General features: G+C 41.8%; 1 protein-coding gene across 1 annotated transcript in view; it reads right to left on the bottom strand.

Moving 5' to 3' along the window:
* Positions 1 to 4,609: 4,609 nt before the first annotated feature.
* CHRDL1 (chordin like 1) overlaps positions 4,610 to 25,188 on the bottom strand; it is a 98,181-nt gene continuing 77,602 nt past the window's right edge. The window contains 4 exon segments of the mRNA XM_044305971.1: positions 4,610 to 4,961; positions 6,925 to 7,014; positions 7,134 to 7,298; positions 20,518 to 20,712. Of these exon segments, the coding sequence (XP_044161906.1) occupies positions 4,831 to 4,961; positions 6,925 to 7,014; positions 7,134 to 7,298; positions 20,518 to 20,712 (581 nt within the window). The 3' untranslated portion in view covers positions 4,610 to 4,830.

Raw genomic sequence — 25,188 nt, 5'->3', positions numbered from 1 at the left:
TTGCGCTATATTCTATGTCTTTATATTAATAAAAGAATCAAGATAGCGAAGTATTCTTTATTCTACATGAACGAAGATAGCGAAGTATTCTACATCAACGAAGATAGCGAAGTATTGTACAATGTAAAATACTTTGCTATCTTCGTTGCTGTAGAATACTTTGCTATCTTCGTTGATGTAGAATACTTCGCTGTCTTCGTTCATGTAGAATACTTCGCTGTCTTTGTTCATGTAGAATACTTCGCTGTCTTCGTTGATGTAGAATACTTCGCTATCTTCGTTGATGTAGAATACTTTGCTGTCTTCGTTCATGTAGAATACTTCACTGTCTTCGTTGATGTAAAATACTTCTCTGTCTTCGTTCATGTAGAATACTTTGCTGTCTTCGTTGATGTAGAATACTTCGCTATCTTCGTTCATGTAGAATACTTCGCTATCTTCGTTCATGTAGAATACTTCGCTATCTTCGTTCATGTAGAATACTTTGCTGTCTTCGTTGATGTAGAATACTTCGCTATCTTTGTTGATGTAGAATACTTTGCTATCTTCGTTCATGTAGAATCTATATCAACGAAGATAGCAAAGTATTCTACATCTTCCTCAATTTAAGTTATTATCGCATTAAGCGATAATGACAACTACGTAATTATCGAGTAAGGTGATTTATCTCCCTATGTTTAATGTTCCACAAAACAAATATAGTACTATATCTAAGAATAGTGGATTATAAATGTTGGATTCGCAATGCGGTTAATAATAATAGCAAATATTATCGCATTGCAATTACAAATTAGCACTGCTAGATTCCATATTCGTTAACTTCGTTAATTCTAGCAAGCTGACCCATTCCATTAGAGACCCAGCAGCAGCTTTAAGTTAAAATCGCAATGCGATTAATATAACTTGAATTAATCGCATTGGGATTTCAACTTAGACCTGGTTTACTAAATTACTTTCAATTAGCGAGGATGACGAATATATTTATTAGTCAAAACGAAATATTCTCCATCTTCGCTAATTCAAGAAAGCCAACCATTGTAAACCAGGTACAAGTTAAAATCATTATGCGTTTTATTCAAGTTATATTATTCGCATTGCGATTGCAACTTGATTCTGAAATATGACAGAACATTCCAGCATGGATGCGTTCCCATGGTGATGGGGACGCTCCATGCGCACGGGAATTAGATAGAGGCGGCAACGGGCACTGACTTGAGCGGGCAGGGAGCAGGGAATCATCTCTTAAAAGTACCGCCTTTTGAAAAGCTAGGGTAACAATAATAAAAATAAAAAAAACGACTATTCGAAATAACGAATATATAGCACTATATTAGAAATATTCGCGAATTAGCGAAGTGGCGATAAACAATTTCGCTATTCGAATATTCGCGCTCAACACTATTGATTAAACATACTGACAAAGTGACATCTAGTAATCTGTTTCAGAGCAGTCCATTCAATATTGCCACATTTCCTGTTGCCAATTTTGCAAAAATGGCTGCCGCAATGGAACAGTCAATATGTAATATCACTATATATCAAAGAAAAACAAAATTAATTACGAAAATTGATATTTTACCATTTTGGGCAGAAATCCTCTTTAATTTGAACTGTATATAGGGTTGAGAGCACCAGACTATCACAGTACACAAAATGTTTGTGGTGCACCAAATAAAGTTTTAGAATTCTTCATAACTTTTCACAATATTTCTTATATGGTAAATCTCACATTGAATGCACACCTACTGTACAGTGCTCTTCATAAGGTTCAACAATACTGACATATACTTTACTTACACTTGCCATGTAGCACTTTCACATATCATAATGATAAAGTCTAACTCCATTAAAAATATTTAAGTACTTCTGCAGTTATCCCTTATATCTGTCATGTCATAGTCACAAGTGCAGGAAGCTTACTCTTTTCCAAACTGTATATCTCAGCTGCTTCTTGGACATTGTAAAATACACTCCACAACATTGAAATTGCAACATCAAGAAGGACAAGCCATAAGGTTATGCAAATCAAGAAAGTTGCAGGTGTCGCTAAGATCTGTAAATTATCACTTTTTAAAACACCTAGCTCAAATCTGTGGCACGTGGGATGGGGAAGGGGGACATAAAAGCCATATTAAAGGTTTTAAGCCACATGAAACCTCAAAAATTGGATCAAGGCATATGGGATGATTGTGCGATGCCTCCTGTTTGTCGACATGCCAGTTATTGCTACCTGAGAGGGGCAGAATCCTTGAACTGAGAAACCTTGGTTTATCAAGGCAGATCGCTACTCGCTTAGGCTGAGAAGTCAGTATTGTTTAGAGTTTTGTGTCCCTGTGGTTGGGAGAACAACAAAGAACTGGAATGGCAGCAAGAGGTACACAGAGGCGAACCTGTGGACAGACGGATTAGAAGGATGGTGCATAGTGACCTATTCTGTACTGCAAGTGAAACTGGATGTCACATCCCAAGCCCAGGGTGGCAAACAGCGTCTACACAAACCATCAGAAGGTGTTTGCACAGCATTGGGTTATGAGCCAGATGTCCAGCTACAGATGTTACATTGACCTAACGCCACCACTCTCAAAGGATTTCATGGTGCACAGCAGGACAGCAATGGAGGCTGAAATGGAGATCTATTCTCTTCAGTGATGAGTCCCGTTTTTGTCTCAGATGCAAAGATAGCCAGAGATTGGTCCAGATACCATGTAGGCAACACCATTAGGGGGCCTTTACAAGGGAACATCACACTGGTCCTACTCCAGATATTATAGTGTGGAGTGGCATAATGTTTAGTAGCCGGACCCCTCTAGTCTTCATTCCAGGTACAGTACACTAACAGCTTGTCGTTATATTGATTTGACCATGGAACTAGTGGTACGGCCATTTCTCCAAAGTGTCCTAGGAGCCATTTTCAACAGGGAAACTTCAGACCACATGTTGCTTGTGCTACTGTGAGTAGCCTGCATGACCTAAATGTGCTACTATGGCCTGCAACATATCTGGACTTGTCTCCCATTGAGCACATCTGGGACGTCATTGGCTGGCAATGCACAGGGAGCTGTCAGCAGAAGATCTTGATGAATTGCATGCCCAAGTGCATTCAGCATGGTAGTACATTCCTTAGAGAATCATTAGGAACCTCACTGATAGCACGCCGAGGCGTGTAAAAGTGTGCATTTCTGTGTGAAAGGATCATACTCAATAATGTATAAATCGAGATGTTTTAAATATTCTATTTTCATTTTTTATCATTTGCATATCATTAACATGTCTGTCGATCCTGTAATTTCCATAATTCCATGACATTTCCTTCTTGGTTCTGCAATTTCATTGTTGACGTAACAAAGTGGGGTTATGCCTCCTTAGTAAGGGTACTGCCACACGTTTAGGTTTCTTGGTGCAGTTTTTTAATCCAAAACCAGGAGTGAATTGAAAAATTTTGAAGTTATATCTGCCCTTAATATTTTCTCTCATGTTAAGATCCACTCCAGATTATGCCTAAATGTGTGGCAGCACCCTAACAGGAAGTTGTCAAATGCAATTCAAATAGCTAGGACAACTCAAGGGTCAAGTGTTTTTCTTTAGAGGCAGTTTTTTAAATGTTGCTTGACAAAACTTATTCCATATATTTTTTTTAATATTACCTGGAGGTAAAGCTACAGCAAAAGAAGAAAATCATATATTTTATATAGAGACATACTGTATTTTGCAGCCTCTAGAAATTCCTGCAGATAAAGCCACACGCATATGACCATGTCTGTATTTCAGTCGGAACAAAACATTTATAGCTTCCATGTGCATTCCATATTCTTTTCACTCCCATCAATAGAAAGGACTATTCTTATCTGCTAATACAGACAAGAATAGGAGGTTTGCGGATCAAATATATGGATCTGCAAAATATATAAAAAAAAAAAAAACTGATTTGTGCATGGCCCCATAGAAATGAATGGGTCTGTGTGCTGAAAAAAAGTAGAAAAAAAAACAGCTAGCACACTAGTCCTGTGAATGAGCCCTAAGGGATAACCAATACAAACCTATATAAAAGCTTTACACGCTCTAAAACATTTTAAAGGCTGGTGGTTTATTCTCTTTAATACACGACCACTGCATTCATAGTGGTGTCAAGATCGTTTAGAAGAACATTTTAAACAGCCTGATTCTAGTGAGGCTAAACAGTTAAATCGAAGTGGCTTTGGCCCAGAATCATGATTTATAGGGGAAAACTCCTTAATTTGTATTAATGTCAGATTGTCCTGCAACACAAAACCTGCACAATGGAAGCTCAGTAAAGCGTTAAAGACAAGAATAGAAACCTTTGCATAATCAAGGTTACACGAAAAGCAAACTCCAAATTTAGTGGCAAAATCAGTCATAGTTGTGTCAATGCCAATATAATATGTTGCCTTCTAATTAAATGCCACACTTGGGGAACTATTCACCATGCAGGTATGCTCAGGCAGACACGCATATACATATGAATTGTGAAGTTTCTACGTTACGGGCCTTCCGTTCTTCTATTAAGTTATGCTTATTCCATTAATTTTAACTTTCCAAATAAACATTTTTTTTCTCGTAAAGAAGAAACCTGTGTTTTTTTCACAGTGGATGCCAACCCTCTAAGGCATAAGAGGAAGCATTTAACTGCTCACAGACTCCTACACACTTGGATCTGCCAGTTACTTTTCTTCAACACACCATTCTTAATAGTCCCTACATTCTGGGTTTGGCGACAATGTTGACTTAAGCAGAATCAGCTTGCAGTCCGGCTACGAATCCAATGTCTTTAGGCGGTCTCTGGTTTTCTCTTCCCGTTCAATGTTTTTGCTTTCAACAATGACCCTTTTCAGTCTTGTCCAGGTACAGAACCTTCACCAAGTCTTCCAGTTCTGTCCGGCAAATTCGAGTTTCACACATGTGGCTGATCTGAGCTTCACCCTCGCTGAAGATTTTCCACTGGCCTGAGAATAAATAAGCATGCGGTAACTTAGTGATTTAAATGTAACCAGAAAGATTTGCAAGATGAATTGGTAAAAATAAACTCAAGGATACATTTATGTATCTGTCTCTCTCCTATGTCTGCAGAAAAGTGCATATATTGAAATATATTTCACTAAACAAAATTTATAGAAACCTCTGATCATGCCTGTCTGATCCTGTCAATCAACGTGCAGCGGACGCGGCAGTTGCAGAGAGAGCAGACCTTCTAGGAGTAATAGTGATGCCCCCATTGCGCCTAGAGGCTCATTTGCATATAGTAAAACATACATTTTTCTCAGCAGTACGGACACATATGAACATGGGACCAACACAGATGTCTTCCCCTGCCAAGCGTACATGTAACAGGTCAGCCAGTTTCATAGTTACAAATCTGCTGACCTATGCCCTTTAATGACTGGGCAGTGTACAGTATATTACCAGATAGCTATACCTGATTATCAACTGAAAATGTAGGGACTATGTACTAACACACTAGGTCACCAGGGACAGGCTACTATGACACTATCGTCAACCAAATAGGACTGTCTGACAATCTTTTTTGTATGGGAGCATCCAACTCTTCCCGGACAGCTGATGTTGGGAGACAAAAGGATCGGGCATGTTAAATTTTTAAAATATAATAATTCTGCTGGGAGATATGCCTCTGCCAGAGGTGTCTGGCAGAGGTGTCAGACAAATGTGTATGTGTATGGTGGGGTCAGGAGAGACAGCTGTCGGCCGACATTTGTTGAAAGAGTATAGGTATCTTACATCACTGGATCATGTCTCACTAGGGACAAAACCTCAATGGCCCAACTGGTTCATGAGACACAAAAGACCACCATTTAGCTGTAAACGTTGCCATAACTTTGCCAGAGACAGTAGCTCACTGGGTTAACAAGCAAAGCATCAAAATTTGGTAACATTCGTATAATTTGATTACAGGGAACAAGAACAAGTATATAAAACAAAAAAAAGATGGTTTGTCTCAAAATAGAAAACAGTCTGGTAATCAGTCCTCTCTATTATGCCCATAAGCACTAAAACACCATAATATTTGCCAAAGTGTTAATCATTTAGCTTTTGTACTGTAATATCTATGTTTCATTCATTTATTGCACCTCCACTTCCCAAAAAAAAAAAAAAGATATTATAAAGAAAGGTGATACCAGCAGATTTCAGGGCATGCTGTGGAACTGATTTATGCCACACATGCAAAGGTTGAAATCTGTGGCAAATCATCAGAAAAATTTGAGGCAAAACCTGCATGTTACATATTTTTCTTCCACGTCTGGATTGACACACAGGCTGCTACCAAATGGTCAGTATTTTTTTTCAGCGTTTATAATTAAGCAAAATGCAGCCAAAAAGAGATACACAAAAAGTAGCAAACCCTACTACCCACCACCCACCTATGATAAGGAAAGGAGAGAGGGAGAGGAAAAAATAAAGGAAGGCATCAACATTAGTATTAACCTTCTAAAATCATCTGGCAATCATGGGTTCCAAGAAGCATACATATATTTGACCCATCCTTGTTATACAAAGGCCGTTTTTCATTGGTACTCATAGATTTCTCCAATATACAAAACTGGGAACACTATTAGAAATTTAAAAACAACATCTTGGCCCACATTAAAGCTCTAACAATTACCCAAAATTTGATTTAGTAGTCTTCAAAGGAGATATATCTTCAAGGAGGCATAGGGTAGGAGATACATGCTTAGTACTAGGTCAGTATTTTGCATCAGTATTTGTAAGCCAAAACTAGGAGTGGAGGCCACAGAGAGAAAGTATAATTGAAAGACTTGTGTCTCTTCTGTGTTTTTGACCCAATCCTGGTTGTGGCTTACAAATACTGATCGTATGAAAGTGAGCTAAATGTGAGTTCTAGAACATGTATATATACTGTATATGTTTAGAGTTTGATACGTGAGAACTCACTTGCAGTTGTCCGTGTTATCTGTTTAAATTCCTGCTGATCTTCAAATTCTTCCTTAGACATTTTTTCTGTGTGAAACTGGTGCAGAACACCTACCAAATACAAGGGTCCAAGGTGTTTAGATGGAACAGAACAAGTGTATCTAGTCATGTCTGGTTAGAAAAGCTATATCCCAAAAGGGAAATACCTAAATGTCTTATTCACTCATTACCTTTCTGGATTATCCATACGTGAATTTCTGCTACTGGAGGCTCTTCTGTCACCACTGCTATTTTCCTGACCATTTCGCCTTCCTCTAGCAATACAGACTCAAAGACAGGGATGGTCTCCTCACATAGATAATCTTTGTCACCTGACTGCGGCTCTGGGATTTCCTCTGTATTAGTAGAGGAGCAAGAAACTAAAAGTTATCACACATTTCCACAGCCAAGCAAGCTATACATTTTAGATAAATGCCTCTATCCTGAACGTGCTGTCAACAAAATATCAGGAATCTGCCCTACCAGCAAAACCTCCTACAGGAATGTTTCTGCTGATGAGGACACTTCTATCACATCAGCCAGGGAAGGTTAAAGTTGCCCTTGGCATTCCTGTCAACCTTGTAATTAGTTAATGTTCTATTTTACCTCTGTAGTCTGTATTCCATTGGCAGACAATAGGTTGTGATTAGACAGCGAATTTCCCAAAATGAATTTTGGGTCTGATTCAGTTGAATTGGGTGTCAGATTCGATTCGGTCCAAATAAACTTGGTCCAAAACGAAAGTGTAATTAGGCCCTGAAAAGTCATGCATAACACTCTGAGGTCTCCTAAGACTTTATCCAAGGTCTCTATAAAATAGCGGGTGCCATTTTGTGTCATTTGTTCAGGATGAACCCCCAAAAAATTCAGATTCATTGGAAACCAAAGTTTTTGGAAAATAATAACAAATTTGTTTAGAATAGATTCACCCATGTGATGGAAAATCTGTATACCTATAGGGCATCTCAGGGCAACTGTGGGAAATTTTTGTAATTCTCCCAGCAACCCTGCCCTACTCACTGATGACTCTTCACAATATACACTATAACATATAAACCATAAAAATATATTACCGAATTTTTTCTCTACCCATTCACTCCTGTTTCTTACAATCAAGCAGCACTATGCACATAACATGTATAATTATCATAACATCTAGAATTATAGTTGTAGAAGTGAATAGGACACTGTGCCAAGTGTACCACAAAGAAGTTGAAACTAAAGTCCAATGACATAATCCATAAATATAATCTACAGGTATAGATTTCATGGACTTGAGTGACATAGAATTGCATATTATCATTTCTTTCTATCATTTCAGACATCGTGCTTTAATGGACTTAATCATACAATGCATGATATTTGCATTTCATGTTATTGTAAAGACAAGAGAAAACTAAATTAATAAAATTAAGAACATGCATGGACAGCACACTTGCAACAATATCTGGAAGCCATTACTGAGTTTCTCCCCATGAACCATGTGCGGTGACTAGAAATGAGCGGACCCGTGGATGTTTGGGTTTGCCGGGTTTGGCCGAACTTCAAGTTCGGGACCCGAACTTGACCCTGAACTCGAAACCCATTGAAGTCAATATGGGGACCCGAACTTTGGTGCACTAAAATGGCTGTAAAATAGTCATAGTAAGGGCTAGAGGGCTGTAAAAGGAAGAAAAATTGGGGTAAGAGCAGGATAATTGCCCTGCAAACAAATGCGGATAGGGAAATGACTTAAAATAACATAGAATAGAAATACATGTTAAAAAAATAATCTTGAACTAGGAGGCGGAGGTCAAAGTGGAGTAGGAGTTTGAGGTGGCGGTGTAGGTGGAATTGGGGGTGGACGAGAAGGAGAAAGCCTTTTTTATTTTATTTATTTAAAATTTGGGAAGGCCCCAAAACATTGGAAAAAGGAAACGAGAACGCAAAGAGAAAGTGCATTAGAGTATAATATTGGTTGGGTGCGGCCGGTATACTTGTCTATTCAGCACAAGGTACAGACAAGTCCAGTGGGATCCGTGCCTGGTTCATTTTAATGAACGCGAGCTTGTCCACGTTGGCTGTGGACAGGCGGCTGCGCTTGTCTGTGATCACACCCCCTGCCGTGCTAAACACATGTTTGGACAATACACTGGCCGCAGGGCAGGCCAGCACCCCCAAGACATAAAGGGCAAGCTCAGGCCATGTGCCCAATTGGGAGATCCAGAAGTTGAATGGGGCAGACCCTTCAGTCAGTACATGTAGGCGTGCACACACGTACTGTTCCACCATGTTGTTGAAATGCTGCCTTCTGCTAAGACATTCCGCATCAGTTGGTGGTGCTGGTTGTTGTGGCTTGCTGACAAAGCTTTTCCACATTTTGGCCATGCTAACCCTCCCTTCTGAGGTGCTGGCGGTGCCCCAGCTGTGGTTGAGACTTCTTCCTCCTCCTCTGCCTTCGCCTTGTGCTTCCACTGAGCCCCCCCTGTCAGGTGGGAATGCCATCAGCAGCGTGTCTACCAGCGTGCGCTTGTACTTGCGCATCTTCCGATCACGTTCCAGTGACGGAATTAAGGATGGCACGTTGTGCTTGTAGCCTCTGTTGGTGCAGAAACCCACCCTCCAAGCCACTTGTGAATGACTGGCCTGATAATCGTGGAAATTATCTCTCTTCCTCTTTCTCTTCTTCCTGTACCACATCCTCTTCCATCATCGCCCAAAGTGTTTTTTCAAGGAGACATAGAAGTGGGATAGTAACGCTGAGGACGGCATTATCAGCACTGGCCATGTTGGTGGAGAACTCAAAACAGCACAACACGGCACACACGTCCTGCATGGAGGCCCACCCGTTGATGGTGAAGTGGTGTGTTCCGCAGAGCGACTCACACATGTGTGCTGCAGCTGAAACTCCACTATCGCCTGCTGCTGCTCGCACAGTCTCTCCAGCATGTGCAAGGTGGAGTTCCACCTTGTGGGTATGTCGCATTTGAAGCAGTGAACGGGAAGGCCATAAGTTACGCTGCAGCGCAGACAGGCGAGCAGCAGCAGGGTGAGAACACCGAAAGCGCACATAGACGGCCCGCACCTTCTGCAGTAGCTCTGACATACAGTTGCAAGAAAAAGTATGTGAACCCTTTGGAATGATATGGATTTCTGCACAAATTGGTCATAAAATGTGATCTGATCTTCATCTAAGTCACAACAATAGACAATCACAGTCTGCATAAACTAATAACACACAAAGAATTAAATGTTACCATGTTTTTATTGAACACACCATGTAAACATTCACAGTGCAGGTGGAAAAAGTATGTGAACCCTTGGATTTAATAACTGGCAGCAACAACTTCAACCAAACGTTTCCTGTAGTTGCAGATCAGACAACGGTCAGGAGTAATTCTTGACCATTCCTCTTTACAGAACTGTTTCAGTTCAGCAATATTCTTGGGATGTCCGGTGTGAATCGCTTTCTTGAGGTCATGCCACAGCCTCTCCATCAGGTTGAGGTCAGGACTCTGACTGGGCCACTCCAGAAGGCGTATTTTCTCTTTTTTTTAAGCCATTCTGTTGTTGATTTACTTCTATGCTTTGGGTCGTTGTCCTGTTGCAACACCCATCTTAGGGACTCGTATACCACTAATCTAATTTTCGAAAAGTCAGTTTTTCTAAAATCTAAAACTTTTGTTTTTGTGTGGTGTGACTCAGTCACTGTACTTATAGTAAACCACACTGACTGGTGATCACTAGATCCCAAGCTTTTCCCTACAGTAATATCAGATACCAAATTCCCATTTGTGAATACTAAATCTGAAATGGCCTCCTTCTGGGACTCCTCAACTACTTACTGTAGAGATAACCCCAGTAGGGAATTTAGAATATCTGTACTCCTGGCAGAACTAGCTATTTTGGTTTTCCAGTTTACATCAGAAAGATTAAAGTCTCCCATAATGATAATTTCCCCTTTCAATGTCATTTTAGCTATTTCCTCAACTAGTAGATCATCTAATTCTTTGACTTGGCTAGGTGTATATATTTCACACCTACACGAGTTACCTTATGATTATCAAGCTGCAAGGTAACCCAAACTGACTCTAAATTGGTCTCGCTAACTTGTATTAAATTAGATTTTATGCTATCTTTCACAAACGTCCTGAAAACCTCGGTGGCAGAAGGACATGCACCAAACTGCAATCTGCCTCAGGCCCAGCTGCCACGGCATTTACCCAGTGCGCTGTTAAGGAGATATAACGTCCCTGCCCGTGCTTACTGGTCCACGTATCGTGGTTATGTGGACCTTGCCACAGATGGCGTTGTGCAGTGCACACCTGATTTTGTCTGCCACTTGGTTGTGCAGGCCAGGGATGGCTCGCCTGGAAAAGTAGTGGTGGCTGGGAACCACGTACTGTGGGACAGTCACCGCCATAAGGTTTTTAAAAGTCTCCATCTCCACCAGACGGAATAACAGCATTTCAAAGGCCAGGAATTTGTAAATGCTAGCATTCAGGGCCAGGGATCGCTGGTGGGTATGGGGGTACTTCCTCTTTCTCTCCAGTGTTTGGGTGATGGACATCTGAATGCTTCCATTGGACAGTGTGGAGATGCTTGGTGACAGTGGAGGTGGTGGTGTTGCCACATCCTCTGTTTGCAGGGTGGCAGGTGCCACTGTCACTCCAGAGGGGGAGGAAGAGGCCGAGACCACAGCAGAAGAGGGAGCAGTTGGAGCCTGAGATCTTTTGTGTTTTTTGAGGTGTGTACTCCACTGCAGCCCGTGCTTTGCAGTTAGATGCCTGGTCATGCAGGTGGTGCTCAGGTTTAGAACACTTAAGCCTTGCCTCATGCTCCGATTGCACAGCGTGCAAACCACTCGCGTCTTGTCGTCAGCACATTGTCTGAAGAACTGCCACGCCAGGGAACTCCTTGGAGCTGGCTTTGGTGTGCTCAGTCCCTGGGTGAGGTGGGCGGCTACTCTGCTTTTGCACTCTGCTCCCTCTTTTGCTCTGCTGCTGGCGCTGTGTGACCTCCACCTCTTCCTCTGAGATACACATGTCACTCGCATGACCTTTATTCCATGTGGGGTCTAGGACCTCATCAAACTCCACATAATCTTCCACCCACACTTCACCCCTGCCCTCCTTGCCGGGCTGCACACTGCAGAAAGCTGCAGCAGTTGGCACCTGTGTTTCGTCATCATCAGAGACGTGCTGCGGTGGTCCTCCCATGTCCACATCCTGAAACATAAGTGGTTGGGCATCAGTGCACTTAATCTCTTCCACTTCTGGGGCAGGGCTATGTGGCTGGCCCACGGAAACCCTGCCAGCAGAGTCATCAAAAAGCATAAGAGACTGCTGCATGACTTGGGGCTCAGACTGCTTGGCTGATTTGCAAGGGGGGTGAGGTGAAAGACAGATGCCTATGGGCTGCAAGTGCCAACTCTGTGCTTTCAGCAGGGGACCGGGTGGGAGACAATGTGAAGGAACTGGAAGCACTGTTAGCCACCCAATCTACTACCGCCTCTTATTGTTCTGGCCTCACCATTCGTACACTGGTATTCAGGCCTACAAAATAATGCTGAACGTTGTGTCTCCTACGTGCACCTGAGGAAGGTGTTTCATTTGGGCGTGTAGCTGGCACAGATCGACCATGTCCTCTCCGTGCAACAGGATCTCCACCAACACCAGCAGCACCACGACCAGGGCCACGTCCCTTATTTGATGCTCTCCTCATTCTTTGAGGTCACCCACTGAACTAACAGACAGATTAACTATATTAATGTCCCTGTCACAGATGCAGTGCAGGTGTACCTCACACAAAAAATTGGTATATGTCACCCACCGAACTAACAGATGGATTAACTATATTATTTTTCCTGTCACTGATGCGGTGCAGGTGTACAAAGATGGTGCGTTGCACCCACAAAAGATCACTATAGGTCACCCACAGACTTAACAGCCAGATGAATTATTATATTTCTGTGTCAGGGGTGCAAAGCTGGTGTATTGCACCGACCAAAAAATCACTATAGGTCCCCCACAGAAAAAATAGCCAGATGAGATTCCTAACACAGTCCCTCACTTCAGCTGCCTGCTTCCTGTCCCTGCACTACTCAGAGCTGATGGGCGGTGCTACACGTGATCCAGCTTATATAGAGGCTGGGTCACATGATGCACTGGCCAATCACAGCCATGCCATTACTAGGCAAGGCTGTGATGGCTTCTAAGTGCTTACAGCTTAAATGCTTGTTGATTGGCTGCCCTGCAGCCTTTCAACAAACTTTATTAAATGCCCGAACACCGAACTTGAACCTGAACTTTTGCTGCAAAGTTCGGGTTCGGGTCTGGGTACCCGAATTTGCAAAGTTTGGTACGGACCCGAACTGTTCGTTCAACACCTGCGGTGACCTCAGTAGGTAGTGTCAGTCTTAGGCCCACATGAAAGCTGTATGTCTTGCCATTATAGCCTATAGTACCGGAGGACATTGCGGTAACATCAGGCTATGCCGGTTGCAGAGAGCTCTGGCAGGCTGTTCTCTGCAAAAACTGCCCGTTGGAGACCCCTAACGCAACTGTGAAAGAAGCCTTAGGAAGATCTGCACTACTTTGAGTTTCCAGCAAATAAATGGTTAAAATTTAAAAATATTAACAGTTTTAGAGAGGCATTAGAGAGGCCAAGCAATATATGTTGTTAGTTAGGCCTAATTCACTCAAACGTAAGCTATCCATTCCCGTGCTGCGGACCGCAAGTTGTGGTCCGCAATGCATGGGCACTGGCCGTGTGAATCCCGTATTGCAGCTCAGACCCATTGACTTGAATCCACTATATACAGCAAAAGATAGAACATGTCCTATGTTTTGTGATGCTGCGACACGGACACCAAAGCCCACAGAAGCGCTTCCGAGTGCTTCCATGGGCTTCCAATCCCTGCCTCTGCTCCGCTCCATATCTTACAGATTGCAGACCCATTTAAGTCAAAGGATCTACATCTGCGATACGGAATTCACATGGCCGGTGCTCATATATTTCGGAACTGCCATTTGCAATGTGCATGCTGCGGTTTGCTTTCCGTCCTAGCATGCGGAGCAAAACGGATCCGTCATGACAAACAATGCAAGTCAATGGGGACGCATCAGTTTTCTCTGACACAATCTGTCACAACAGAAAACTGATCCGTCCCCCATTGACTTTCAATGTTCAGAGTTCATGACGGATCCGTCTTGGCTATGTTAAAGGTAATACTAACCCGATCCGTTCATAACGGATGCAGATGGTTGTATTATCAGTAACGGAAGCGTTTTTGCTGAGCTCTGCCGGATCCAGCAAAAACGCTAGTGTGAAAGTAGCCTTAAGGGTTATTAATGAAAAGCAAAACGGTGATGTGAACAAGCCCGTAGTAAGTTATTTTAACTCACTCCTTTCCAGAATGCACATCTTAGAGGGAACAGTGCCCCTTACCAGTAGTGCTCTTTTTTTTAGCAATGTGGATAGGCTATTACATATACAGGGAGTGCAGAATTATTAGGCAAGTTGTATTTTTGAGGATTAATTTTATTATTGAACAACAACCATGTTCTCAATGAACCCAAAAAACTCATTAATATCAAAGTTGAATATTTTTGGAAGTAGTTTTTAGTTTGTTTTTAGTTTTAGCTATTTTAGGGGGATATCTGTGTGTGCAGGTGACTATTACTGTGCATAATTATTAGGCAACTTAACAAAAAACAAATATATACCCATTTCAATTATTTATTTTTACCAGTGAAACCAATATAACATCTCAACATTCACAAATATACATTTCTGACATTCAAAAACAAAACAAAAACAAATCAGTGACCAATATAGCCACCTTTCTTTGCAAGGACACTCAAAAGCCTGCCATCCATGGATTCTGTCAGTGTTTTGATCTGTTCACCATCAACATTGCGTGCAGCAGCAACCACAGCCTCCCAGACACTGTTCAGAGAGGTGTACTGTTTTCCCTCCTTGTAAATCTCACATTTGATGATGGACCACAGGTTCTCAATGGGGTTCAGATCAGGTGAACAAGGAGGCCATGTCATTAGATTTTCTTCTTTTATACCCTTTCTTGCCAGCCACGCTGTGGAGTACTTGGACACGTGTGATGGAGCATTGTCCTGCATGAAAATCATGTTTTTCTTGAAGGATGCAGACTTCTTCCTGTACCACTGCTTGAAGAAGGTGTCTTCCAGAAACTGGCAGTAGGACTGGGAGTTGAGCTTGACTCCATCCTCAACCCGAAAAGGCCCCACAAGCTCATCTTTGATGATACCAGCCCAAACCAGTACTCCACCTCCACCTTGCTGGCGTCTGAGTCGGACTGGAGCTCTCTGCCCTTTACCAATCCAGCCATCTGGCCCATCAAGACTCACTCTCATTTCATCAGTCCATAAAACCTTTGAAAAATCAGTCTTGAGATATTTCTTGGCCCAGTCTTGACGTTTCAGCTTGTGTGTCTTGTTCAGTGGTGGTCGTCTTTCAGCCTTTCTTACCTTGGCCATGTCTCTGAGTATTGCACACCTTGTGCTTTTGGGCACTCCAGTGATGTTGCAGCTCTGAAATATGGCCAAACTGGTGGCAAGTGGCATCTTGGCAGCTGCACGCTTGACTTTTCTCAGTTCATGGGCAGTTATTTTGCGCCTTGGTTTTTCCACACGCTTCTTGCGACCCTGTTGACTATTTTGAATGAAACGCTTGATTGTTCGATGATCACGCTTCAGAAGCTTTGCAATTTTAAGAGTGCTGCATCCCTCTGCAAGATATCTCACTATTTTTGACTTTTCTGAGCCTGTCAAGTCCTTCTTTTGACCCATTTTGCCAAAGGAAAGGAAGTTGCCTAATAATTATGCACACCTGATATAGGGTGTTGATGTCATTAGACCACACCCCTTCTCATTACAGAGATGCACATCACCTAATATGCTTAATTGGTAGTAGGCTTTCGAGCCTATACAGCTTGGAGTAAGACAACATGCATAAAGAGGATGATGTGGTCAAAATACTCATTTGCCTAATAATTCTGCACTCCCTGTACACTAGAAGAAAATTAAGAAGAGCCCCATGAAAAACCTAAAGGGGTTGTCCCATGAAAAATATTCTACAGTTTTCAAACCAGCACCTGGATCTCAATACTTTTGTAATTGCATGTAATTATAAATTTAGCATAGCCATTGAGGTATTCAATAAAATGTATCTGTATAGCGCCTCCTGCTGTTTTTTGTTCTTATTTCTTTGACCTGCTCACTGAGAAGGCCGCACATGCTCAGTTTTATCCTTCAACTGCCTCCTGAGCTGTGATAGGCAAAGCATGGACACGACACTCCCCTTGAGCCTTCAGCTTGATATAAATGTAGCAGAGCAATGAATGGGGAGATCTCTGTATCCATGTGCAGGGCTGGTTCTAGCTTTGTTAGAAAGAGGTTCTCATTTACTATATGATGTCTGATTTTCATTTACATTAGTCATGGGATAACAGCTTTAAATCAATTGAGCTGAGACAGACAAAGTATAAACTGCTAGTAGTCAACCAAGGCGGGTGGTGCACCCTATATTTTGGGTTCTGCAGCATTGTAGATGTTGAGACATGGTCGCAGTAATACTCTGTGGCATCTCCCCTTGCTGTGATGCAGACTGCCACTCTGGCAAGGTAACGGTCATACAGATGCTGGATATCAACCTGTGGTACAGTATGTCATTCCAAGCTTGGACCAAAGTTCAGCCAAGATGGTTGTTGGCTGCTGTGCATGGGAGATCCATCACCCTATTCAGTCCCAGATATGGGGGTTATATCTGGCAATGGAGCTGCCCAGGGAAGTTGCTGTATACCCTGAAGGGCATGTTGTGTAGCATAGGCAATGTGTGGACGAACACCATGTCTCCACAAGTCAAAAAATTGTCAATGTCCTGAACATACCGAAGGCTGGTCAATGTTCCCTCCATGATTTCTAGACAAGAATAGCCTTGGTAGCTAGTAGTGCCCCACACCATGACACCTGGTATTGGGCCTGTGTGTCTCCACACTATGTTAGTACCAAGGCAGAACCTGCTCTCATCACTAAACACTATTATTTGCCATTTATGCCTCCAGTGAGCTCTCTGGCAACACCAGTGCAGAAGCTCTTGGTGATGAGAGGTCAGTGGCAAATGAGTTAGTAGAGTAAATGAATGCAGTCCTACTTCAAGAAGACAGTTTCTTATGGTCCCAGTGGTCACTGCACAGGCTACTGCAGAACTAATTTGTGATGCCATGGTTGTCCTTTGAGACACTGCAGTATATAGTGAGATTACATGCCGATCTTGGTGTCTTAATTATCCAATTCCCTCACCTGACCACTGATGCACTACAGAAACTTCTCATCCAACTCTCTCTGAGACTTGACAGATGGATCATCCAGCTTCTCAAACTCCCACTATGCAGCCATTTTTTAAATTCCCTAACTGCACAAATGGTGCGGGCCTTTGTCTGGCAGGCATAGTGAACACCTCAACTACACCCAATCAACAGTCCTGGGACGCTGCTAGTGCTTGATCAGTGATTTCCATCAGTGGTTGAGAGCCACAACCAGGTGTTAGTCAAAAATAGAGATGGCCAGTTCGCAGTGTTCGCCAGCGAACACTGCGATCGACCATCTTAACTGACAAGTCCGGCGAGCCACAGGTAAGTCCTTACCTGTGCGCGAGCTGGTCTGAAATGAAATGCGGTCTCCGGGAGCAGGCAGTTCCGAGAACGGCCCCCAGCAGCTGTTCTCGGAACTGCCTGCTCCCGGAGACCGCATTTCATTTCAGACCGGCTCACGCACAGGCACAGGTAAGGACTTACCTGTGCATCGCCAGACTTGGCAGTTAAGATGGCAGCTAGAATGTGTTCGCTGGCGAACACTGCGAACTGGCCATCACTGGTCAAAAACAGAACAGATGCAAATCTGTCCACTATACTGTAGCCTACACATCTGGTTTTGGCTCACAATCACTTCTGGAAATAACTGATCAAACACTGACTGTGTGAAAGCGGCCTAAGAGAGAAGACGAAAAACAGTGCTGTTGGACAAAAAACAACAGTGATCTCAGACAAAAAAAAAGTCTGTGGAGCATCTGTATGTAAAGTCAGGATCTTGGAACTTTGATGACTACATGCTACATATAGTGTTTGCTTTTACAGGTTAACACCCTTCTGCATTGCCTTATTGTAAAACATACTTTTATCTTAAAGGGTTTATCCAGGAATTTGATAATGACGGCTTATCCCCCACCAATCTATTGTTTGAATAGAATGCTGCAGTCACCGGAGCTCTTGTGAGCGCTACGGCCTCCTCAATGCTCACTAAGCACAACACCATACATTTGAGAACAACTGGGCTTGGTATTACAGCTCAGCTCCATTTACTTGAATAGGACTGAGCTGCACCTGACCACATGACCGATGAACGTGACGTGACATAGCCTAGGAAGAGACCTAAGTGCTCAAGGAGCTTCAGAACCTCTTTGAATAGCTGACTGGCAGGGGTGCTGGGTGTCAGACCCCTGCCGATCTAATATTGATTACATTCCCAGAGGATAGGTCATAAATATCAAATTCCCATGTAACCCCTTTAACTCCTTGTAGGTGTTCTTTTTTCATTTTCTGGTAGTGTATACTGACAAGACCACAACTGCCCTTGTCAGATTTGGTAATAGCAAGAAGTATCAGACTGGCACTATGTAGCTGAACGATTCGCTGTACTAAAATAACCTTTAGGGAGCATTCACACAAACGTGTTTTTCTTCTGTGTCCGTTCCGCAATTTTGGCGGACAATGCACGGACCCATTCATTTCTATGAGTCCGCGAAAATTGCGGAATGCCTTTTATTCTCATTCGTGTGATGTCCGTTCTGTGTATCCGTTCCTTTTATTTTAGAACATGTCCTATACTTGGCCGCAAATCGCGGTCCGTGGCCCCATAGAAAGTCATTGGGTCCGTGAAAAATTGATAGCACACGAAAAAGCATCCGTATGTCATCCGTTTTTTGCGGACCCCTGGACTGAAAACATTCTAGGAAACCCCATTTCATGCCGACTTCCACGCTCATAGAGCGTCCCCATCACCATGGGAACGCCTCCATACTAGAATGTACTGTCGGATTTGAGAATTACGTTGAAATCGCAATGCGATTAATATAACTTAAAATAATCGCATTGCGATTTCAACTTAGAGCTGGGTTTCTAATGGGTCAGCTTGCTAGAATTAACGAAGTTAACGAATATGGAATATAGCAGTGCTAAGTTGAAATCGCAATGCAATTACTTCAAGTTATATTAAATCGCATTGCGATTTTAACTTAGCACTTCTATATTCCATATTCGTGTTAATTCTAGCAAGCTGACCCATTAGAAACACAGCTCTAAGTTGAAATCGCAATGCGATTAATATAACTTTAAAGTAATCGCATTGCGATTTCAACTTAGACCTGGTTTACTATGGTTGGCTTGGTAGAATTAGCGATGATGAGGAATGGACATTTAATTTTAACCCTTCCGTTTTTTTTGCGAACCTTGAAAAACGGATGACACACGGAAGCACCACGTCTGTATTATACGGACTTACGGAACTGAAATGGAAATATAGCTGAAGACATACGGAACACACGGATCCGCGATTTACGGACCGCAAAACCACCACGGTCGTGTGAATGCTCCCTTTTTAGGGTATATTAAAAGGGTTTTGCCATCTCAGACAATGGGGGCATATCGCTAGGATATGCCCCCATTGTCTGATAGGTGCAGGTCCCACCTCTGGGATCTGCACCTACAATGAGAACGGAGCAGGGAAATGAACAGAGGGCACACTGCGCATGCACAGCCGCCCTCTATTTATTTTTATAGGGCTGCCGAAAATGTTGTAAGGGAAAATAATACAATCTTCAGAACATCAATCCCAAGCCCGAACTTCTGTGAAGAAGTTCGAGTTTGGGTACCAAACATGCGCGATTTTTCTCACGCGAGTGCAACGCATGACAATGTTTTGCACTCGCGCGGAAAAATCGCTCATTTTCCCGCAACGCACCCGGCTCTTATCCGGGCAAAAAAACTGACGCCCGTGTGAAAGAGGCCTTAGAGCTGCAAATAGAAGCAATAGTGTGCCCAAGTGTAGCTCTGGATAGTGAATAATTGACTATACTACAACAGTCCTACCTGGACCTGGTGACTTAGACTTTACATAGCTGAAGAATATAGCCTGCTACATTGACATTTCTTACAATTGAGGTATGTTCACATGACATGCAGTGGAACATCCACATCAAAATTAGGTTTTGATAGAAATCCACAGCGTAAATTGATATGTTATGGATCTTAAATCCATACTGAATGTCAATTGCTGCACATATTTAATGCAAAATTTCTATGTTGCATTGTGTTGAAAACTCCACTTTGCTGCTACTGTAATATGCTGTGGATTTTTTCGCACAGAAATCTGTTGAGGACAATCTGCAGCATATCCTCCAAATGCAGAGGTACCCTAAAGAGCAATAGCCCTAGCCACTGCTTGTTGATTGTAGATTTTAGTCAATTTGACTTCCATCTTTTTTCTGATTGTTTTCACTTACTTGGGCATACTTTACAGCACTTCCCATCTATTTTCTGAGGATATTTACATGTGTATTCCTCCGGGCAGCTTATTTTCTTGCATTCTTGTTTCGTGAAGTTGCACGTACACAGCACACATTCCACCACTCCAAAGGCTCGCAAGGTAGGGTGCCAAGACTCTCCGTGGGAGTATGTTTTCCCATTTGAGACGCACACTGCAGAGAACATGGAAATGTAAGCAGATATTCCTTGAGACCTGACAGTTCCCTGGTGAAGTTTATTAGGATAGAAAATGAACATGCAAAAAGAGTTCACTGATTTAAGGGAACAATTACTTTTCAAAAGGGTGTGAAAGATCTGCCAACCGCACTTCATAGAAAGTCCATAGCGGCCCATACTTTTATTCCAAGAACTCTCCCAGTACTTAGGTTGTGTCTTACTCAAGATTTTTGCTTGGCAGAAACAAACTCAAATAGAAACTTTTGCCAAATACCATATACTCAAATAGAAGCTTTTGCCAAATAATATTACAGGCCATTCATCAAATAAAGCATCAACAGCATTACTTTGCCAAGGTTTGTTTGAGTAACCTAAAACCGATAGGACCACACTCAGATGAACAGAAAAGAATGTAAAAAAAAAAGAACAAAAACTAATACAATTATTTCAAGATATGGAGGGAGTTCAACTACTCCACTTTTTCTTAACAACTTAATATATTTGGGGCCAGATTGACTAAAACAGTCTGAAATTAATAATAATACATAAGTAAGATTGCACCAGATTTATCATAGTGTATTTCCTGGATAAAATGAATAAGAGTCCTGAATACATTGACTTTGTTGGGGAAAGGTTAGGGTTTATTTTATCTTATAATGCACCTATGTTTGGTTAAAAATTGATATATCAAAATGCCAGAACTGTGAAGGGGACCCTGGTCTCCTGTACTTATGCTAATGTGTTAGCAAGATTTGATGAAAAGTATATACAGTGGATATAAAAAGTCTAAATGTCGGATTTCTGTGATGTAAAAAAAATTAGACAAAGATAAATAATTTCAAAACTTTTTCCACCTTTAATGTGACCTATAAACTGTACCACTCAATTGAAAAAACAAACTGAAATCTTTTAGGTGGAGGGAAGGAAACAAAAAAAAACTAAAATAATGTGGTTGCATAAGTGTACACACCCTCTTATAACTGGGAATGTAGAAGTGTTCAGAATTAAGCAATCACATTCAAAATCAAGTTAAATAGGAGTCAGCATACACATGCCATCATTTAAAGTGCCTCTGATTAACTCCAAATAAAGTTCAGCTGCTCTAGTTGGTTTTTCCTAAAATTTTCTTAGTCGCATCCCACAGCAAAAGCCATGGTCCACAGAGAGCTTCCAAAGCATCAGAGGGATCTCATTGTTAAAAGATATCAGTCAGGAGAACGGTACAAAAGAATTTCCAAGGCATTAGATATACCATGGAACACAGTGAAGACAGTCATCATAGGTGGAGAATATATGGCACAACAATGACATTACCAAGAGCTGGACGTCCCTCCAAAATTGATGAAAAGATGACAACAAAACTGGTCTGGGAGGCTACCAAGAGGCCTACAGCAACATTAAAGGACTGCAGGAATATCTGGCAAGTACTGGCTGTGTAGTACATGTGACAACAATCTCCCGTATTCTTCATATGTCTGGGTTATTGGGTAGAGTGGCAAGACGAAAGCCTTTTCTTACGAAAAAAACCATCCAAGCCAGGCTACATTTTGCAAAAACACATCTGAAGTCTCCCAAAAGCATGTGGGAAAAGGTGTTATGGTCTGATGAAACCAAGGTTGAACTTTGTAGTCATAATTCCAAAAGATATGTTTGGCACAAAAACAACACTGCACATCACCAAAAGAACACCATACCCACAGTGAACCATGGTGGTGGCAGCATCATGCTTTGGGGCTGTTTTTCTTCAGTTGGAACTGGGGCCTTAGTTAAGCTAGAGGGAATTATGAACATTTCCAAATACCAGTCAATATTGGCACAAAACCTTGAGGCTTCTGCTAGAAAGCTGAACATGAAGAGGAACTTCATCTTTCAGCATGACAACGACCCAAAGCATACATCCAAATCAACAAAGGAATGGCTTCGCCAGAAGAAGATTAAAGTTTTGGAATGGCCCAGCCAGAGCCCAGACCTGAATCCGATTGAAAAGCTGTGGGTTCATCTGAAGAGATGCCCTCGCAAACTAACAGATTTGGAGTGTTTTTGCAAAGAAGCGTGGGCAAATCTTGCCAAGTCAAAATGGGCTATGCTGATAGACTCATGCCCAAAAAGACTGAGTGCTGTAATAAAATCAAAAGGTGCTTCAATAAAGTATTAGTTTAAGGGTGCGAACACTTATGCAACCATATTATTTTATTTTTATATTTTTCTTCCCTCTACCTAAAAGATTTTAGTTTGTTTTTCAATTGAGTGGTACAGTTTATTGGTCACATTAACCACTTCAGCCCCGCTAGGTGAAACCCCCTTCATGACCAGGCCACTTTTTACACTTCGGCACTACACTACTTTCACCGTTTATCGCTCGGTCATGCAACTTACCACCCAAATGAATTTTACCTCCTTTTCTTCTCACTAATGGAGCTTTCATTTGGTGGTATTTTATTGCTGCTGACATTTTTACTTTTTTTGTTATTAATCAAAATGTAACGATTTTTTTGCAAAAAAATGACATTTTTCACTTTCAGCTGTGAAATTTTGCAAAAAAAACGACATCCATATATAAATTTTTCGCTAAATTTATAGTTCTACATGTCTTTGATAAAAAAAAAAATGTTTGGGCAAAAAAAAAATGGTTTGGGTAAAAGTTATAGCATTTACAAACTATGGTACAAAAATGTGAATTTCCGCTTTTTGAAACGGCTCTGATTTTCTGAGCACCTGTCATGTTTCCTGAGGTTCTGCAATGCCCAAACAGTAGAAAAACCCCACAAATGACCCCATTTCGGAAAGTAGACACCCTAAGGTATTCACTGATGGGCATAGTGAGTTCATAGAACTTTTTATTTTTTGTCACAAGTTAGCGGAAAATGATGATGATTTTTTATTTTTATTTTTTTTCTTACAAAGTCTCATATTCCACTAACTTGCGACAAAAAATAAAAAATTCTAGGAACTCACCATGCCCCTCACAGAATACCTTGGGGTGTCTTCTTTCCAAAATGGGGTCACTTGTGGGGTAGTTATACTGCCCTGGCAATTTAGGGGCCCAAATGTGTGAGAAGAACTTTGCAATCAAAATGTGTAAGAAATGACCGGTGAAATCCGAAAGGTGCACTTTGGAATATGCGCCCCTTTGCCCACCTTGGCAGCAAAAAAGTGTCACACATGTGGTATCGCCGTACTCAGGAGAAGTTGGGGAATGTGTTTTGGGGTGTCATTTTACATATACCCATGCTGGGTGAGAGAAATATCTTGGCAAAAGACAACTTTTCCCATTTTTTTATACAAAGTTGGCATTTGACCAAGATATTTTTCTCACCCAGCATGGGTATATGTAAAATGACACCCCAAAACACATTGCCCAACTTCTCCTGAGTACGGCGATACCAGATGTGTCACACTTTTTTGCTGCCAAGGTGGGCAAAGGGGCACATATTCCAAAGTGCACCTTTCGGATTTTGCAGGGCATTTTTTACACATTTTGATTGCAAAGTTCTTCTCACACATTTGGGCCCCTAAATTGCCAGGGCAGTATAACTACGCCACAAGTGACCCCATTTTGGAAAGAAGACACCCTAAGGTATTCCGTGAGGGGCATGGCGAGTTCCTAGAATTTTTTATTTTTTGTCACAAGTTAGCGGAAAATGATGATTTTTTTTTTTTTCTCTTTTTTCCTTACAAAGTCTCATATTCCACTAACTTGCGACAAAAAATAAAAAATTCTAGGAACTCGCCGTGCCCCTCACGGAATACCATGGGGTGTCTTCTTTCCAAAATGGGGTCACTTGTGGCGTAGTTATACTGCCCTGGCAATTTAGGGGCCCAAATGTGTGAGAAGTACTTTGCAATCAAAATCTGTAAAAAATGACCGGTGAAATCCGAAAGGTGCACTTTGGAATATGTGCCCCTTTGCCCACCTTGGCATCAAAAAAGTGTCACACATCTGGTATCGCCGTACTCAGGAGAAGTTGGGGAATGTGTTTTGGGCTGTCATTTTACATATACCCATGCTGGGTGAGAGAAATATCTTGGCAAAAGACAACTTTTCCAATTTTTTTATACAAAGTTGGCATTTGACCAAGATATTTTTCTCACCCAGCATGGGTATATGTAAAATGACACCCCAAAACACATTGCCCAACTTCTCCTGAGTACGGCGATACCAGATGTGTCACACTTTTTTGCTGCCAAGGTGGGCAAAGGGGCACATATTCCAAAGTGCACCTTTCGGATTTTGCAGGGCATTTTTTACACATTTTGATTGCAAAGTTCTTCTCACACATTTGGGCCCCTAAATTGCCAGGGCAGTATAACTACGCCACAAGTGACCCCATTTTGGAAAGAAGACACCCCAAGGTATTCCGTGAGGGGCATGGCGAGTTCCTAGAATTTTTTATTTTTTGTCGCAAGTTAGTGGAATATGAGACTTTGTAAGGAAAAAAGAAAAAAAAAAAGAAAAATCATCATTTTCCGCT

Source organism: Bufo gargarizans, chromosome 9, assembly GCF_014858855.1.
Source record: "Bufo gargarizans isolate SCDJY-AF-19 chromosome 9, ASM1485885v1, whole genome shotgun sequence".
NCBI lineage: Eukaryota > Metazoa > Chordata > Amphibia > Anura > Bufonidae > Bufo > Bufo gargarizans.
Note: the sequence above shows the minus strand (reverse complement) of the source record. Positions and strands in the feature narration are given on the sequence as shown.